Source organism: Neovison vison, chromosome 11, assembly GCF_020171115.1.
Source record: "Neovison vison isolate M4711 chromosome 11, ASM_NN_V1, whole genome shotgun sequence".
In the NCBI taxonomy this organism is placed as follows: Eukaryota; Metazoa; Chordata; class Mammalia; order Carnivora; family Mustelidae; genus Neogale; species Neogale vison.
In genome coordinates, this window is record NC_058101.1 from 69,961,156 (window position 1) to 69,980,438 (window position 19,283).

General features: G+C 39.4%; 1 protein-coding gene across 7 annotated transcripts in view; it reads left to right on the plus strand.

Moving 5' to 3' along the window:
* Nucleotides 1-19,283, plus strand: part of INPP4B (inositol polyphosphate-4-phosphatase type II B) — an 830,572-nt gene that overhangs the window by 569,217 nt on the left and 242,072 nt on the right. For 5 of the 7 annotated variants that reach the window (XM_044268013.1, XM_044268017.1, XM_044268010.1 and 2 more), the window contains exons 8-9: nucleotides 4,436-4,486; nucleotides 13,094-13,173. In XM_044268013.1, the coding sequence (XP_044123948.1) occupies nucleotides 4,436-4,486; nucleotides 13,094-13,173 (131 nt within the window). Of the gene's footprint in view, nucleotides 1-4,435; nucleotides 4,487-12,695; nucleotides 12,753-13,093; nucleotides 13,174-13,232; nucleotides 13,276-19,283 lie in introns of those variants that run through there. The other 2 variants (XM_044268015.1, XM_044268016.1) reach the window with 2 other exon arrangements.

A 19,283-nucleotide genomic window follows, 5' to 3' on the forward strand; every position in this document is an offset into this window, starting at 1 on the left:
ACATTCATTATCAGAGGCCCCATCAGATGTGATAGTGGTCTAAGAAGAAGATCTGGGCCTTTTCCCTGCCCGGAAGGTGTTGGAGCACCATTGCAAAACCAACCTCTCTGCCTTCCAGCTGAGCCCTTCCAAGGAAAAAGTTACTCCTTCTTCCCTGAACAGTGAGGGGATGCACTTGCACAAGGCCCAGGTAGGGACACCCTGGTGCGTAGAGTTATGGCAGGATGACCCTCCCCTTTTCTGGATCTGGATACTGAAGGGTGCATGGCATTATTCTCACCTGTGAAGAATACAGCAGTTCCCACCATTGTCCTATGCTCCGGGCAGCGGTGCCCATGGTCTTTTAAAAAGGCTGGCTAAAATAAGGAGTGTTTCTCCCCGGATTAGAGTACTAGACTGCTATATTTATCCATTGCAGGGGTAACTTCTGGCTTAGGAGACCATTAAAGTTTATGAACTCGTCTATAGGGATTTTATGAAAGATTGAATATAAGTCACTATATGCTACCTGCTATTTTTTTTTTTCATTTTTCAAGGTAATTTTAGTATCTAGACATTTCAGCTTATGGAGAAAATAAATGAATTGGTTTTACAAGAAACTTAAGAAATATTCAAGACAGAATATATAATCTACATGATCACTTCTGTTAAGTGATCTTTCTTTATTTGATATCATAAAAGTCTAGACAAGAGGAAGTTATAAGAACTTTAAATGTGTAGTCCGGCAGACATTCTTATGTTCCAGGAAGGATGGGGGTGGGGTATGATAAAGAAAACCAGGGAGAAGTACTGCTAATAAGACCAAAAAAGGAAAAATGAATTCCAAAAGAAGGCCAGTAAATCTCAGGAGGCCTGACATTGCCTGACATTGCCCATGACCTGGAATATTCCACATGTTACAGTGACAGCCATGGCTTCACCCCTTCCTCATCATCTAAATCTGTCCAGGGTTGTTTTTTTGTTTCTTTTCTTTTTTTTTTTTTTTTTTTCCAGTGACCTATTCCTCCAGCCGTCTCTACCCTCTGCTTTTTCCCTGTCTTCTCTCTCCTCCTTTCCCCTTTCTTTTTCTCCCTCCCCTCAATTTCCTCTTTCTTCTTCCCTTTTCTTTCACTCCCTCCTTCCTTCCCCTCTCAGCGTCAGTTACTATTCCAAGTGCTAAAAAGACATTCTACAACAACTATGAGGTCTATTAGTACCCTATGCTAAAGATAGCTAACGTAAAGACAAAAGGCAACTGGCATGAAGAGGTTAAATAATTCTCCCACTATGACTCAGGACAGAGTTGGGATGCTTCAGGGGCTCTGATAATGTCACTCCTCTACTCAAATGGCTTACATGATTTCCTATCACCTATGAATTGCATCAAGTCCCATTTCTATAACATGATAGATACCAAATGGCCCCAACATCTCTCCCCAAACATATTTAACTCTTGCCACCTCCCCAAAGGACCCCTGTTATGCTGTTATCAGAATACTCACTCATTCCCAAACACAAATGCCATTTTGCAACTCCATGACACATGCCCATTATACAACACCCTGTTTGTTTTGTCATTGTGATCTTCCTTGCCTAAAGCTCCTACTCATCCTTCAAAACCCAGACTACTTCTGTGAAGCCTCTCCTAACAATTCATAGTCTGATTTATTCCTTACTCTGAATGCCCACAGAAAAATGCTCACATTTCCATAATAGTATGTATTACTTTGTACTGGATTTATTCATATATTTGTCTCACTCACTAGTCTACGAAGTCCCAAAGGGAAGAAATGGAACTTTACTTACTGACAAACCCAGTGCTTGCCACCTAGTATGTGTTCATTCTAATGAGGGATATAGATTATGCAAGGAAAAGCATCATCAATGTGTAACCTATATACCACACATCTGTAGCATTGACCTTAAATTTAAAAGTTTTAGACCTATCCAGATAGAATATCTTAAACAAATGTTGCGTGTGAAAATCTGACTGTATAAAAATTTAAAATTGGTTTATAAAAGTTTTGTTTTTCAATTCCTCTAAATCAGGATCTTTGCTAGTTTTAAGCATGCCTTGATTTAGGAAAATGTGACATCCATGTAGTTTTTAAAAATACTTGTATTATGTAAAGGGAAGTTCATTCTCTATCTCTCCCTCTCTCCTTCACACATGTACACATATTAGAAATGGCAAACTAGTCCATGGATATCTTCAGATTTTTTCATAGTATACAACTTTGGGTTAATAATCTCTTTTTTGGGGCGCCTGGGTGGCTCCGTGGGTTAAGCCTCTGCCTTCGGCTTAGGTCATGATCTCAGGGTCCCGCATCAGGCTCTCTGCTCAGCAGGGAGCCTGCTTCCCTCTCTCTCTCTCTCTGCCTGCCTCTCCGTCTACTTGTGATTTCTCTCTGTCAAATAAATAAGTAAAATCTTAAAAAAAAAAAAGAATCTCTTTTTTCCTCTGAAACAGTTTATTTGTAAAGAATAGTTGTTCTACTGATAAAAATCAATATAAATGTAATGACCATATTGTAGTAATTGTCAATATCATTGTACCCTATTTAACATTATATCACACACCATTATATCATTATATTATATTTGGTGGTTGACTGTGGGTAATAATGAAACCTTGGAAAGTGAAACTGTGGATAAGGGGGAGAATTAGTCCCTCTCTTTCCCTCTCTCTCACTCTCTTTTTCTCTCTGGTTTCTATTTCAAAATCACACAGAAAATGTTTGTTTTCCTCTATGGGTTTGAACCCAGTGTCCTACACAAACATAAGGATATACATATATAAAGAGAGAGAGAGACAGAGGGACAGAGAAACAGAGAGACAGAAAGTATATAGTGTGTGTGTGTGTGTGAGAGAGAGAGAGAGAGATCATATATATGCACACACTCTATGGTCCTTTACAGTCTCCCCTGTTGATAACGTAGATTCCTCGTCCTCTGAGGCCAGCTAATGATTTTCAGATAATGAGACTGAATGGTACGTCTGAACATTCTGGACCAAAGAACATTAGTGCAGCTCCCACACTGCAACTGCCCTCAGCCCGTGAGCGCTGGCGTGAAATCCTGAGTTGAGAGTGTTCTGCAAATTGTGTTGATTACTCTGTTGGGATCTCTCCTGTCATTTATTTTGTGCTCTGGTGAACAATTCTGAGTCATAATGACTGACAAATTGTGCAAGTGATACTGCTGGATCTGTCATAAAGACCCAAAGAAAGAGCATTAAGCTGGAAGTTAAAATGCAGTGTTTTACCCATGGCCTGAGGCTTTTTCCAAGAAGTGGAAACTGTACTAAGGATGAGCAGGCCCTAAGGAGCTAGTTCAAGTCTTCGGACATTATGAGCCCTATTATAAGTATCCCTTCCACCAGAGAGAATTGACCAGGTATAGTCAGGTATGTCAGGACTTAAAGGGTTTCAAGAGAATTATGATTGGCAGTGTTGCACTCCAAAGGGATTTTGTGAAAATGACCCCCTGAACTATTGATCAAACACGTGTGCCTAGGGTTCCTCTCTTCCCAGCCATCCCCGCCTCCCTCTGCTCTCCAGTTAAACAAAGTATGCTTGTCTATTGCCCTGTATTCATTTAATGTGTTTATCTAACCCTTACTTCAAATTAAGATACACTAGATTTAGGTTTTAGGTGTTTCTTGCTTTTACTAGCTTTTCCTTAAGTGAGAAAGATCGTCGTGATTCCTTTTCATTTGAAACACTTTTTTCTTAGAGAAACATCGACTCAGCTGTACATTAGAATCAATATCTGGGGGCAGGAGAGAGCACCAGGAGTTTGAAAGGTCCCCAGGTAGCTCTAACGTACAGCCAGGATTAAGGATCACTGCTCAGTGGAAGATATATGCCTACTTATCATCTAAGGAGTTGATATTTCACTTGGAACACTTTCAAACATATGAAAAGCTACCCCAGGTGACTGATTATTTTACATTATTTCCCTCTCCCCCAGTTGAGAATTAGTTTTCAAATGAATTTAGGTAATGGTATCTGACAATTTGGCCCAGAACTCTCAAGTGGGAGGGATATCCTATAAAGACTGTGGGTTTTGGTGCTCATTTGGAGAATAAATATTTATTGAGCTTGCATGGAATGACTTTCTCTATAACAGCTCTCTCCTTCCCCTTGAATATGGAATGAGGGCTGCTTTTTGAGGAGATTAAAGGTGATTCACCTTAAGCCTAGATACCTCTGTATTGGGTGAGGAGTGATGGGGTGAGGACCTGGCAGTTCTGTCTACTTAGGAAAATCAGGAAGCTTAGCGACGATAAAAGGACAGCTTTGCCGTACCGCAGCAGATGGTACACCCAGGTGCCTTCAGTAATGATTAACCCCAGAGTCCGAATCGATGCCTAGGATGGAAAATGACACCCAGCACCTGTGTGCACTGGTTTCTATTTCAAAGTCACACGGAGAATGTTTGTTCTTCTCTGTAGGTTCGAACCAGTGTCCTACCTGAACATAAGGATCCCCTGCCAGAGGTTGGGGTAAGTGTTTCTTATGTTTCTGAAGGGCCCATGCGTCCCTTCTAAGTTGATCTTTTGGCTTTCTGCTGACCTTCTATTGTCTGATCGCCGACAAAGGAAATTGAGTTAAATTAACAGTGTGTGACAACGCAAGGGGGCACTGTCACATATTTGGTGAATTATATGGAGGTCATTCCTTGTCTCTGGGAAATCACCCTCAAATGGATTCATATTCACTTTAGCCTGCTAGAGACGAGTCTAGAAATTGCCCTGCAGGTAGCTGAGAGGCAACTCAGACCCAGCATTCCTGGACCAACAGAAGGCTAGGGAAATCGCAGACATGAGCTCTCCTGCTTCAGGAAGGAGGCAGAGAACAAACTAGCCATGGGTCTGTGCTGTTTTCCACTTCCTGCTATACTGTAACCCAGGTCCGAACAGAAGCTGCCGTCAAAGTGCAGTCTGGTGTGGCAAAACCCTGCAGAGGTTTTCCCGCTGTGGCGGCACTGCCGTATCACGGCTTTTAGAAATTGGAAGAGCAGGAAGAGAAAAACAAGCTTTTTGCTTAGAAAAGCCTGGAGTAGGTGGTCGCGGCTTCTGAGGGGGAGCCCAGCAGGCTGAGTCCCTGGGATCGGTACAGAGAGCTTGAAAAAGCCTAGAAAAAAGTTGGGTCTAAAGAGGCCATAGGACTGAGCCAATTGTCAGGCCTATAGGAAACTCCCCACCATCCTACAGGCAGTTGAGAACCTTCTCCCGGTTTTTGTGTGCAGCATTGACTTACGTACTGATCATTTTGTCACTGGCAACAGCCGCCATCTGGACCTGCCAAGGGGGCCCTCCAATACATGCGCCAAAGCTTGAGTTGAATTGATGGAGAAGAATGTCGGCCATCTCTGCATTTGATCGTGACGGAGAAGGAATGGGGCACTTTGGGTTCTCTCATGCCTGTCAGGACCTTCTTGTTTTTTTCCCCCTGGGTACAGGTTGAATAATTCTCTAGGCCCAGTCAGAGGGGACTCTGACTGACTCCTCTGACTTTAAGCTGTTTTCCTCGATGTGACAGAATGAAGAAATTAGCCTCATTTCCTAAATAGTGCATCTCCTGAAATGCTCACCTTCCCTCTCTTCCAACACTACCTTTACATCGACTGGCCATGTCATGTTACTAATAGACCATTGTCTCTAAATTGACTTTTTTTTCTTAAGATTTATTCATTTATTGGGATACTTGGGTGGCTCAGTCGTTAAGCGTCTGCATTTGGCTCAGGTCATGATCCCATGGTCCCAGGATCGAGTCCCACATTGGGCTCCTTGCTCAGTTAGGAGCCTGCTTCTTTCTCTGCCTGCTCTGCCTGCCACTCCCCCTGCTTGTGCTCTCTCTCTCTGACAAATAAATAAATAAAATATTTTTTAAAAAAAGATTTATTCATTTATTTGAGAGAGATAGAGATAGAGAGAGAGAATATATGCACACATAAGCGGGAGGAGGGGCAGAGGGAGAAAATCTCACTTAGACTCCAGGAGGAGAGCACAGAGCCTGATACGGGGCTCCATCTCATGACCCTGAGATCATGACCTAAGCTGAAATCAAGAGTCAGATGCTTAACTGACTGAGCCACCCAAGTCCCATAAATAAATTTCTGTAAGTCAAAGTGGTACCCATGGTAAAATCGTCCATATTGAGGGTTTTTTTTTTTTTAGCTTTAATACTGAACACAGATTGTATTTAATGCAGTTTTGTATTTGAAAATTTTATAATATTGAGTGAATTGAAAACTGCTTAAAAGTAATTACTGAAAAACAATCTGAGGGGTTTGAAGTGGCGGGGGGGTGGGAGGTTAGGGTACCAGGTGGTGGGTATTATAGAGGGCACGGCTTGCATGGAGCACTGGGTGTGGTGAAAAAATAATGAATAATGTTTTTCTGAAAATAAATAAATTGAAAAAAAAATAGATTAAAAAAAAGTAATTACTGAAAAAAATGCTAGTGTTCTTAATGATAGGACAATTTGAGACATTTAAACATACCACTTTTTCAGCTATATTCCAATTGGGACTTATTAAGAGATCCCCAGGAGTCAGAGGTCTGTAAACTATAGCCTGGGGTCCAAATTCATCAACTGTCTGTTCTGAATATGTTCATTTGTGCATTTATGCTGCTTCCCACTATCATCGCAGATACCATCACTTGAACCAAAATCAAGAGTCAGACACTCAACCGAGTAAGCCATCCAGGCACCATTAAATTGGCTTCTTCTGAAGCATTGTGAGAATGTTGCTAGCTCCAAGCACTGGAGGTTCTCTGAACTGATACCATGGTGTTTGGAATACTGTCTTTGACAAAGACTCAGCCTGGATCAAAAGAATATTCTCAATTGACATCCTGTGACATATCTGCTGAATCAGTTAGGAATGCATTCAGAACCAAGTCACCTGACAAACAGTGGCTTAGAAGTAACAGACTCATTTTTCTCATGTTAGAAAAAGATCTGCAATAATGGTCCAAGGCTGTAGCTACTCAAAAAATGACTTTGAGCAACCAGGTACTATCTACCTTCCAGCTCCTCCTTTGTTAGAGTATTGTCCAGTCTAAACATTGAACCTTCAGAAGTCACAGTCCAGGTGGGCAAAACACTGAAGGACGAACGGCAGCTGATCTTTTTTCCTTCAATTCTGGGAATCAATCACTTTGGGGAAATTTCAGTTGGTATATTGATGTGTACCTATCACTAAGAAGATAGGAGTGCGCAAGCAGAAGAGAATCTGGGTCAGTTCCCATTGGAACAAAATCAAGGTGCTATTAGTAATGAAAAGTGATCCAAACAGGTATTCGATATTGGTAATGTCTGCAACTCCTCCTACATGTTAAACTCTGTAAGAGCAAAGAGCCTATTTATCTATCTATCTATTTATTTATTTATTTGTTTGTTTATTTATTTATTTTTAAAGTGATTTGTTGTTGTGGTGGTTTTGGTTTTTTGACAGAGGGAGATCCCAAGTAGGCAGAGAGAGGCAGGCAGGGGTTGGGGAGGGGGAAGCAGGCTCCCCACTGAGCAGAGAGCCTGATGCAGGGCTCAATCACAGGACCCTGAGATTATGACCTGAGCCAAAGGCAGTGGCTTTAACCCACTGAGCCACCCAGGCACCCCTTATTTTGTTCACCCTAATAACCCTAGCTTTGTGTCTGGAAACTAGTAAATTATGATGTATGTATTGAATGAGTTAGAAAGCATTTGGTTTGCCAACCATCTTAAATTTTTTAGAACCACCAAAATGAAAGGGGGCTTCTAAAAAAAATTGTAATGGTATATAAGTCTTAATAATATGTAAAAATCTAGTACACGTTATGACACATCAGAACTCGATAAAATGGCAATTATATTATAGACCTAAGTCTCGTGTAGTAAGAATGAGCCTAAATAAGAACGAGTCCACAGGTTCTGGCATTCTAATACCCTCAGAGTACACAATATTGTGGATAGAGAAGAAACGCCACATCTTAAGCACCAGTCATGGAGCCCTGGTTAATTTATATCTCATCACTTAATCCTCAAAATATTTCTTTGGTCTGAGAGTTTTAGCTCTTGGCCCAGACTTGGCTCTGCCATTACAACCATCTAAGAATTCTAGCTCTTGACTACTCTGATTTAAAAAATGAGCTAAAAGCTTTTATTATAAATAGTTCAAATATGTTCTATACATTTCTTTGCATTCTTAAGCAACATCTATTGGATACACCCAGACCTTTTGTTGATGTCTTAGGGAAGGAGATACCAATATGTGCTGAGACCTTTTGAGGTCTATTCCTAGTAAAGATGTAATTTTTAAATATATGACTTTACCCTAAAATTATTTTTAATGTTTTCTTTGGACCATTTGTCCACTTTTAATAGATTTCCTCCCAAGTATCTTTTTTGTCCTTCTGATTTTTTTTTTCAGTGTGAGTTGTTCATGTTATCTTCTTTCCCTCCCTATTTGATGGGAAACAGTGGAACCATATCTGTTAGGGTTGTCACTGAAGAAGAAGTACATGAGCTATGAAAAAAGGACTGTCCTGTGAGTTACATGTAGGGCATATTGTGTATGAGCCTCATGCTATCAACCCTGGCTCTTCCAAGGCATTTTGGACTTGTACCACGGTTCTTGTACATAGTTTTATAAGAATAGGTCAAAGTATTATTGATATATTCATTTAACCTCTAAGCCAGCATTTTTCCATGGAAATACTGTGTGTGCTACAAATGTGTGCCACATATATAATTTCAAAATTTCAAGCAGCCCATGCTTTCAAAAAAATTAAAAAAGGAACAGGCAAGATGAATTTTAGTATTTTGTTGAACCCAACATACACAGAATATAATCATTTCAAAATGTTATCAATACAAGAAATTAGCAATGCTCTATTTCACACTCTTTTTAAATACCATGTTATATAAATGTGATGTGTATTTTATGTGTACAGCACATCTCAATTCAGAGTAGCCACAAGCCTCATGCCTGAACCAATGTTTCGCCATTGGATCGTACAGTTCTACACAGTACTTGGTAAAACTTGGGAGTCTCTTGGAAATTGTGGTATACAGGAACCCTCTATTTTGATTAGAGGCTTTGCAAGATGAACATAGGTGACAGAGGGTAGGCCAGCTCACAGCAAGGTGTACAGAGCTGTACATCTTGTGGCTCCTTATATAGTACAGCTCAATCAGGGACCACTGAGGGCCTGCTGCAGAGACCTGTGCAACCCCAGAAGCAATCTGAATACTTGTGACTTGCTCAGAGTCCCTGCAAGGGCTGGTAGGATAAACTGTTTATTGGTACACTCCCTATAGAGAGGGACTGGGATTGAAGCAGATGCCCCAACTTTTTTTTTTCCCCCGCTGCTTGCTATCACTCTCCAGCCAGGTGAGAGATTGAAATTATGCAGGAAGCAATTCAATGATCATCTGCTCTGGGCGCTTGTACCCAGAATGATCCTTGTGAGTGTCGCTCTCTTCTGAGCAGGTAAAAAAGGCCAGAGACCCATGTTGAGCAGGCAGAGAGCCTGGCAGAAGGAGAGAGAATTGCCACCTGTCCTGGAAATAAAGCCCAGTGTAATGGGGATAAAAGAATGCTAGACTAAAAAGCAGGAAACCTGGATTCCAACTTGGCATCTGCATATTAACTAGTTCTGGGACCATGTGTAAGCCAGTTAACTCCTTTAACTTCCTGTTTTTCCCAGCAATATACCAAGAGCTTTGCCTGGCTTACTTTGATTCTTATAACAGTAACTATGCGAAAGATAGAGTTACCACATGCAACTTTTTCCTACAGTGGTTATGACGGGGAATGATGAAGTAACTCACTCAAGACCACAGATTTGCAAGGGAGAAGACAGAGAAATAAGGCCTGACAATACCCATTAGTGGATAGCTTGTTTGTGGGCTGGGAGACGTGATTTAAATGCCCATATTTCCATTTTTTGACAGCATAATTTAACATGACACTCCAGACCTCTGAGCTCCAACTCCAGTGAGACTTTAATTTTTTTGTTTGTCTTTCACATTTTTCCACTGATACTAGACCTCCCAGTTTAAAACCTTTAAGATGAGTATTTTAGAAACAGCACTGAAGACAAGATGGGAAAGCTTGTTCCTTGAGTTATATTTGAGACTTAAAATTTTTTAAAGATGTCTCTGATATTCCATGGTTATGATTACAGTGGCAGCAAAGATAAAATAGTTTTATATTCAGTTACTTTCTTATATTAGCATTAGTGTGCTCTTTTCCTTCCATGGGTATTTAGGTTTCAGAAACAGAGAAGACTGTTTCCTTCTAACTCATTCTTTTACAGGAGTCCAGTAGATATCCATGTAAATGAATGCTGTGTTTTATTTATGTTGACATCAAGCAAATACAAAAAACACCTACCAGAAAGTAAATATAGAGGCAACGCCATTGTTAGTGTTTCATGTCCCACTGTCTTCAGGGATTTCATTAATGTCCTTTATGCCACACGTAGTCACCATGTACAGTTATTTGTAGAATAAAAAGATAATATTTATATCTAAATAACACCTCCTTGGGTTTGACAAGTTTTCATAACACAGTGCTATAATGTCATTACCTAAATTAGTTTCTAACACATTGTATGATTTCTGTAAAATCTCTTGCTATCTTTTGAGATGAAGCCTGTGGCTGCCAGTTCTGATAAAAATGTTAGACCCATGGGCATTGTCCTTGGTCCCCTGCAAACACGTACAATGAGGCAGTAGGCATACAAGGCAGCCCTTCTGTTCTGGGCACTGAACATGGCTCAGAGATGGACCAGCCAGAGTCCTGCTTCCATAGCAGCTCCTGATCTGGTGGACAGAGGAGACATTCAGCGGCTGTGGTCACAACTCTACAGGCAGCTGTGCCTCATGGGGTGTGTGTAGCTCATGTCTGAAAATAGCCACTCCACCTGTCTCTCATTGCTACATTCCACTCTGGGGCATTTGTCACTTTTATTGATGAAAAGACCTCAGTAACATTCATGACATGTATGGTCTGTTTGACATTTCAATAGACAGAGAGAAAATCATTGGAAATTTTGAGGCATCATGAAATCTCTCATCAGTTAAAGAGTTTTCTTTGAGAATAAAGAGTGATTTAAAAACTCCAATAATCAGGGAAAGAGGAAGTGGGATAGACATGCTTAACTACCACATGCTACAATGAAATTCACTGCAATATACAATTCACAAGTTAAAATTGTTTTCATTTCCCACATTTCAGCAAATTATAGTACTTTGTAAATACCTGCAGAAAGAACATACTGATATCTATATCTAATAGAGTGACTAACTTGAAAGTTAGTTTTTATGCCAGTCGTTCACTCATTTATTGTCAGCAAAAATTTATCACATGCCTACTGTGCACTAAGCAGTAGGAGTTTGTGAGAAAACAAAACAGGGCTGTTTGTGGAGCTTCAAATCTTGATTATTTTCAAAGGAGTTACAAAATAAGCAAAGAAAAACATATATATATATAATATGTATATGTATAAAAAAATAATATGTCCTATAGTGATAGGTGCCAATAGAGAAAAATACAACAGGATAAGAAATAGGGAATGGGGAAGGGGTGCTCAAAAAGGACCGTCTAGTAGTTATCGCTCATGAGGTGACATTAATGCTTCTCTTCAGCTGGATCTCTCCCAGGTTTTACTATATCATTTGCTGAACAGTTACCCTGAATCCCTTCATGCTTCACTCATATAGCACTTGGACTTCTTTTTCTAGCTTGACTTACTCTCATTTCATCACTCATTGACGTATCATCAGAGCTTTGCCACAAATAATATTTTCACTTGATGTCCTTCTCCTAATAATTTAGTCTCATGCTCTTCTGGCTTTGGTGAGTTGGTGTCTAAGCCAGCTCTGTGAGTTTCAAGTTAGTTCATTGGGTTTATCTTTGCTAATGTGTAGGCATCTCCAGCTTTAGAACTGAGTTGTATTTCCAGTGTTTGCCTTTAAGTTTCTTGAAACAGTTCTAAAGTGAAAAAAGGGAGAAAAAAAATTGACCTGAAGCATGTCTTTCTTTTGCTTAATAATCACTAAGTGTGGACGCAACCTATTGTGTATGAAATAACCTCACACTTTTGGCTGAAAAGACCCAATTGTGCTTAGACTCCTTAAGCCCAGGCTTTCATTCTAGGGCAGCTCTGCAACAGACCTATGAAGAGAGAATGCTCTGGAAAATGTAGTGGGTTGACTTCTTGTAGAGTATTACAGTATGTAAGGCAGCAATGGCCTAGATGATATGGGTTTGATATTTTCATGTTTACTTCTTGACCTTGAGGGGAGAATGAGAAATACTATTTATGGTATACCATAATATTGTGACTTTAAATCAGAAGTAGCCCAGAATATTAAAAAGAGATGAAAGATTTGTTTCCTGGAAAAGAAAAACCAATTTGGAGTTTTATTCTTTACATTATGAGTCAAAAATTGTAGAAAGGAGATATTCGTAGATAGTCAACAGCCAAGCCAGTATGATAGGTTAAAAAAGCAATTTTAGAAAATGTAACAGAGTAAGTACCTTTCTGTTTTGTGTATTGGAATGAAATTGTCCCATGCTGGTATAGAAAAAACAAAGGAAACAAATGCTTTTAAACATTGCTGTGATGGGGGAGAAATGCAGCATTTCTATTTATAACTTGTACAGAGTCCCACATAAAAATAGCTCCAACTAACAGATTTGCTCATATCTGGAATACAAAGTTGTCGCTGCCAGTGACTTGAGGAATTCTAATAAGAACGACGACGGCATTGGTAAATATTGAAAGTTTATCCTCTTTGCTTCTATTCCAGTTTTCATAGGAGAAGAAAATTCACAGAAAAGTCCTGGCTTCGGTGTTACACATTTTATTCTTTTCTAGGCTCCTGGTCTCTTTGTTTTTAATGGAAGAGTCACCATTTGCACCCCTGGACTTCACCCCACGAGAAGGCTCGATTATAGTATCTCTGTCAGTTATGATTGTATCTCTGCAAGTGAAGTATTTGTCAGGCTCACGCAGTCAACATTTCATTCTTCTAATTTTGTATGATTGGTGTGACAGCAAAGACACTAAGGACTTTTGAAGTTAATGGACACCATTCTGTCTTATTTTCAGCGAAGCTTCCTGGGCTATGCCAGTTTTGAAGTGGGGGAGCTTCTGAAGTCAAAGGAGCAGCTGCTAGCCCTGAGCCTGAGGTGGGTCTCTCTGTCCGCAGAAATGCTATAAAGTGAAGAGCTGATGACATTTACTGAAGGATGGCTGGGCTTGAAAGTCCCAATTCCTACAGATGTTTAGAGGTCAGCTCTCACATGGCTCATGTTCTTCACAGCAGCAGGTTACAATGAAACAGCAACGGTTCAGGTTCACACTGAAGTTCATGTTTTGCGTTGTCAAAGGTTATCAGTCCGTATGGGGGTGGGGGGAATGACATGATCATTAAACTGATGAAATTCTTTGATAGTAAGAATAGAAACAATGAGAAAGTTATTGAATAATTTTTCTGTTACTTATTGAAATGTGACTTTTTAAGTCAAGTAAGCTTCTGGGTTTGAACAATGTTTGTTAGTGGCAATATTGCAAATTTATGATAATGGAGGGGAAGTTGATTATTCTCTTTTTTTTTAGCTTGTTTTGTTTCCATCCTATTAAATATAAAACATACATTAAACAGACTCATACTGAAGCAAGCAGTAGAGCAGAGGTAATTTTGAATATGAGTACCATTGTTTTGAGAGAGAAGACCAGATAACGATCTTTAGGAAGTTACATAGTATTTCTAAATTTTTATTAACATATAATGTATTATTTGCTTCAGGGGTATGGGTCTGTGAATTATTAGTCTTACACAATTCACAGCACTCACTATAGGGGATACCCTCCCCAGTGTCCATAACCCAGCCACCCTATCCCTCCCCACCACTCTCCAGCAACCCTCAGTTTGATTTGTGAGAATAAGGGTCTCTTATGGTTTGTCTCCCTCCCAATCTTTTAAAGCTAGAAGAATGTTAAATAGAATAAACTTTTTTTAAAAACTTCATTATACATTCTAAACAATAGTATGTTGTTTTATAAGTATATAATAACTCCTATAATTATGTACACATAATATATACCTTGCAGTATTTGTATAGTATAAACAAATGTAAGAATTGTATAGGACAGTCCTTGTAAATCTCAAGATGTTCTTCTTTTGATGAAACATAGAGACCACTTCCAGGAAAGAGAGTGTCATAAGTGTGCTTTCCCTCTGCGTTGCAGTGGTAAGGACCTACTTGTAAAAAATTTATTTCAGTAAAGATGCTGTGGCTTATACTGAAATCTGTACTGAGGTCTGTCTCCTTTTCCTATTTTTTTCCTGATCCTTACAGTTTTGCATTTTTGACTTAGGGGAGTATAAAGTAATTTAAAGTAGCTCATATTCATACAAAAAAATAAGTGTTAATGGTTCTAATGATGCCATTATCTTCTTTCTCTGCTATGTCTCTTAAACATCTGCTATTTTGTTGTTCTTGTTGTTAAATTTTATTTGGGAAGACGTTTTAAAATCTTCACAGTTTTGTGGTGGTGTTCCCCATGAAATTTTGCTGTGGTGATATTCAGCTTGAAGTTTGTGTGGATCAGCTAACAAATCCGGCTAGCAATGTCACTGATACTCTAGAAATATGTGTTAGTGCCCAGCGTGGTGGGGAGACCTGACCAGAGTGCCCCTGGATTCACGAAGTATGATGTCAGGCATTAAGTTAATTTAGGACGGGGGCGCCTGGGTGGCTCAGTGGGTTAAGCTGCTGCCTTGGGCTCAGGTCGTGATCTCAGGGTCCTGGGATCGAGTCCTGCATCGGGCTCTCTGCTCAGCAGGGAGCCTGCTTCCCTCTCTCTCTCTCTCTCTCTCTGCCTGCCTCTCTGTCTACTTGTGATCTCTGTCAAATAAAATCTTAAAAAAAAAATAAAAGATTTAATTTAGGACGACTAGCAGGCCCCGTGTGTTCTAGATGGGATGCATAGCCCTCATTCTTCCTCTTGCTGACGACTCACATTGATTCTCCAGAACCGCCATTAACATCAGCAGGATGCTGTACCTTTAGACACTCCCTCTGAAACAGAAATCAGGGGACCAACGAATTCTTAGTAAAATGAAGGTGAGTAAACTCAAAGGAAACCTAAAGGTGGCAGAACAGGAAGAAAAGGGTAGAGTTTAGAGTACTACCCCTGTAAGGAAACAAGGAATAGAATCAATACATATTTCCACTTTTGATCTTAACACCTCTGCCTAATCCTCATTTGATTTTGATTATATAAAAGGAAAACAAGTTTAACTACAAAGAATTGGGTTTTCTAGAAAAAAAAATTTTTTTTTGAAATTAATTTTGAAATGGCTGGGTTGTTATGCTTTCCCTCCCTTTTCATGCTTTGCCAAATTTGTGAATTTCTCTCTCCATGAGTAGACACTTTACAGACTTATCATAGCCTTTTGATTTCAGACACTTCATGTTTTTTACTTCAGATGCAATTCATCTTCTCTCCCCCAGCTTGTGAGTCTCCAAGGTACTCTATTGGAAGAACATCAGGTTAGGGATAAGAAGCTTTCTTTTTCTTTTTTTTTTTTTTCAGTTGTTTCTTTTGTTTTGTTTTAATATTGCTTTGTACTGATGATATCTACATTTTGTTCCTTTAGATTCCAGTCATTATTTTTTTAAAGGTTTATTTATTTATTTCAGAGAGAGAGAGAAAGTGGGGGTGAACAGAGTGGGAGGGAGTGGAGAGGGGATCTCAAGCAGACTCCCCACTGGGCACAGAGTCCCACTCTTAAGCCTGAGATCATGACCTGTGCCAAAATCCAAAGTCTGATACTTAACCGACCGAGCCACCCAGGTGCCCCATCCAGTCATTATTTTTAAAGCTGTAGCATTCTCAGATTCCTATGAAACAAATTCACAGAAATAATAATGTACAAACATTCTCTGATAGTAAGCTTCCCCCAGATCTATGTAGTTTTCTGTTCACCATCCCTTTGAGTTGTTTCTTCTCGGACAATTCCAGTCCCAAAACTCTTAAACAAACTCCAGAGAGCACCATCGTTTAATGGGGCTACTATGCCATTTGTGCTTTGAACTTTTTAACAGAATTTGGGATTGAATTCTTTTTTTCCCAGAGAAGATTGAAAGGAGCAAGAAGTGTGTGTCTTATTTATAGATTTAGACTCAAATTTCATGAAATACCATATAGTCTATTTTTTCGAGTTACGGAACAAAATTTACTTGCATGCATTAGGGAAAATCCCTCCACTACGCAAAGTGGTACCTACTCATAGAAGTCATCTTCCTTTAAATACCTAGTTACTAAATTACTATCTGAGTGTTCTAGCATCGCAACTGGACATACCTTTATTTAGTACTAACCCTTTTACTTTTGTATTGTATTTACTTTGTTTTGCTAGCCTACATTTTGTGTTCCTGTCTCCTCTGACTTCTTGTAGATCTGAATTATATTTTCTGTTCTTATTCTTGAATTCATTGCCACATCTCCCTGACTTTCCTACTGCAGTGTAAACAAGCTAAGGTCCTTGTATAGAGGAATACAAACGAAGGCCTGAGAGACACTAGATAATCTTATAATAATAGTAATAAGAAGAAGAAGGAGAGGAGGAAGTTTCTACATGTTTTATGCTCAGACAAGTATCTTAGAGATATTGCCTCATCAACCCTTATTCTTAATGCCACTTTATAAATTAAGAAAGTGAGATGTAAAAAGCAGTTCAGTGATTTGCACGAAGTCACAGTGTCCATAAAGGGGAAAGCCAAGGTATGGAGGCACACGTTTCCAGCTGCAAAGTCTGTGCTTTAGTGGCCTGCTTCTTGTGTGTTTTGACAAAGGAGAGAACTGAGAACTTGTGAAAGCGTATCACACATTATGTGACTGAGGTAATGGAGAAACAAAGCCAGCCCTCAGGTGCAAGACCCCCCGTTCACGGTTTCTTCCACTTCGGTTTCACCACAGTGCCTCGTCTTACAGTGACTGAAGACATAATAAGTGTCAACATGCCATGAAGAACTCAGACAGATGAGCCGTAATGGCAGAAAGTGGGAGCCAGCCTGCCTGGTGGAGGGAGAGGCTGCAGGACACCTGCGGAATCTGCTCTCACCCTAGAAGCTCGGCATCCTCAGGCCCCAAGCTGGCTGCTGTTTGAGCACCTGACGATCATTTGCCCTGCTAACCTTATCTGAATGTCGTAGGGCCATACAAGCAGAAATTTGGAACATCGTCGTCCTGTTTCATTATTTAATAAGAGAATGGCAAGATTATCTCTGACTCCTGGAATGGTGCTAGCAGTTGGGAAAAAAAAAAAACGTCGCTCTTAAAGTATTCAAACAACCACAAAGGCAGAGATAAAGGAGGGGGGGAGGGTGAAACTTCTTTTTTAGGAAATCCTTCTCAGAAGAAGTGAGACAGATGGATGTGTTTTGACCTTGTCTCTTTGCACATGACCTTCGTTGCCTATCTCCTCGCAGTTTAGGCTACATTCAGTGCTCATTCATTCAGCAAGCACTTATGAAGACCTTTCCATATGCTAACCACAGTAGTAGGTAATCTTTTGTAGTTGGTGTTACTAATAACACTAATAATGAAAAAAATTGTACTGTTTATTGAGCATCTACTAGCGTGCAAACAAGGTATGAGGTGCTCCTCATGCATGATCTTGAATCTATGCAGCATTATCATCCCTGTGTTACAGCCGCTTTTCTATGATCCCGCAGCCAGTGAGTGTACAAGTAAAATTAGAATCCAATTTGGTCTGCCTCCAGAGCTTGTTCTGTTTTATTTTCCTGCCTCCTAGGAAGCTAATAGAATCTTTGTTTCCTTCTCTATTTTATATTCTGTCCTTTGGAGAGTTTCAGGGGCCTCATTTCTTTTGTCCTAATGCTTTGTCTTAAAATTCAATTTCATATGCCCATGACATAGTAGAGGTTCAATAATTACTTGCTGGAATTTTGATTCATGAGGACAACTTCCTTATATTTGTATGGATGCTTGAATGTAAGCCAAGTACCATATATTTCTGAATGGCATCCACCTAAATTAATGCATATAAGGCAGCCAAAGCATTAGAATATATCGGAGACAAGTAACTTCGAGAGTAATAGTGAGGGATAGATTGTAACATGATTGAAAAGCTGAAAACCTTATTTGGAATTTACTATTTCAGGGCAGGCCACTTTACCTTGACGCAGAAACTTCCAATAGAGCACTTAACTAGTGTTCTATTACTTCTTCTGTAGTCTTTTGCATGTAACCCCTCCAAGTTAAGCAAACATTTATGTAATTTTATCAGAATGGATGTGGCAAAATATTCTTGAATTTATTCATAAAAAGAAAATTTGTTTTCATTTATTACTTCTGCCACATTTACAGTCATGCTGTCATGTAACATAAAACATAAAGTTCCATAATCCTAAAGAGACATATGGTGTAATGTTTTATAATACCCAGATGTGTGGGAGAGACTATGAAAGAAATAAACAATACAGGCCTACTGTTTGTTTTTAAATTTCCCATTTTATGTAGCATTTATATGTGTACATATTTATGCGTATATAAATATGTCATAGATTGTGTGGATGGGTATGTGTTTGTGCATCTACATTATTTTAGGATTATTTTGCTTTCTCACAATCTATGAATACTTATTTTCCACTGTTGTCAAATGTGTGTGCTTAGAGAGGTAAGGTCGAAATCACGAAGTGTTTAGCTTTTAGTTTTTGGTTTGTTTAATTTAACCCTCTTACACACACACACACGCACGCACACGGAGATACACATTTCAATTTTGTTTCTGTAAGTAAGAAAACCATTTTTGAAAAAACCACATATTTTTAACTGAATCTTCCAAAACCACTTTTTTAGCTTGAGAGCTGGAAGTAATGATAAGGAGGGATTCCTTGGGCTATGGCATGCAGTTTTCTACATAAGCACACCCAAGAGTGATAAAAAGATGAAATTGTCGCGTATGTCTCACAGGCCGGGAGTATATATACATGTTCTTTAGCCCACAGGGCAATGGATCAGAATAAGTTTGTTACTGAAATGCAAGGCTCTATCTGAACCCCTACAGTCCTTGTGATGAACAGTGGCCATAGATAGAAGAGTTTTCAAGGGTAAATTTCTTTTTCATTTCAGTTGGAATTAAATTTTCATAGTTTTCATTTTCTATCACTCCTCTCTTCCTACATGCAAGTGATAATTATGCAAGTCTTCTTAATTTAAGCATTAGATTAAAGTCTTTAAAATTCTATGTATGATGCATACCTCT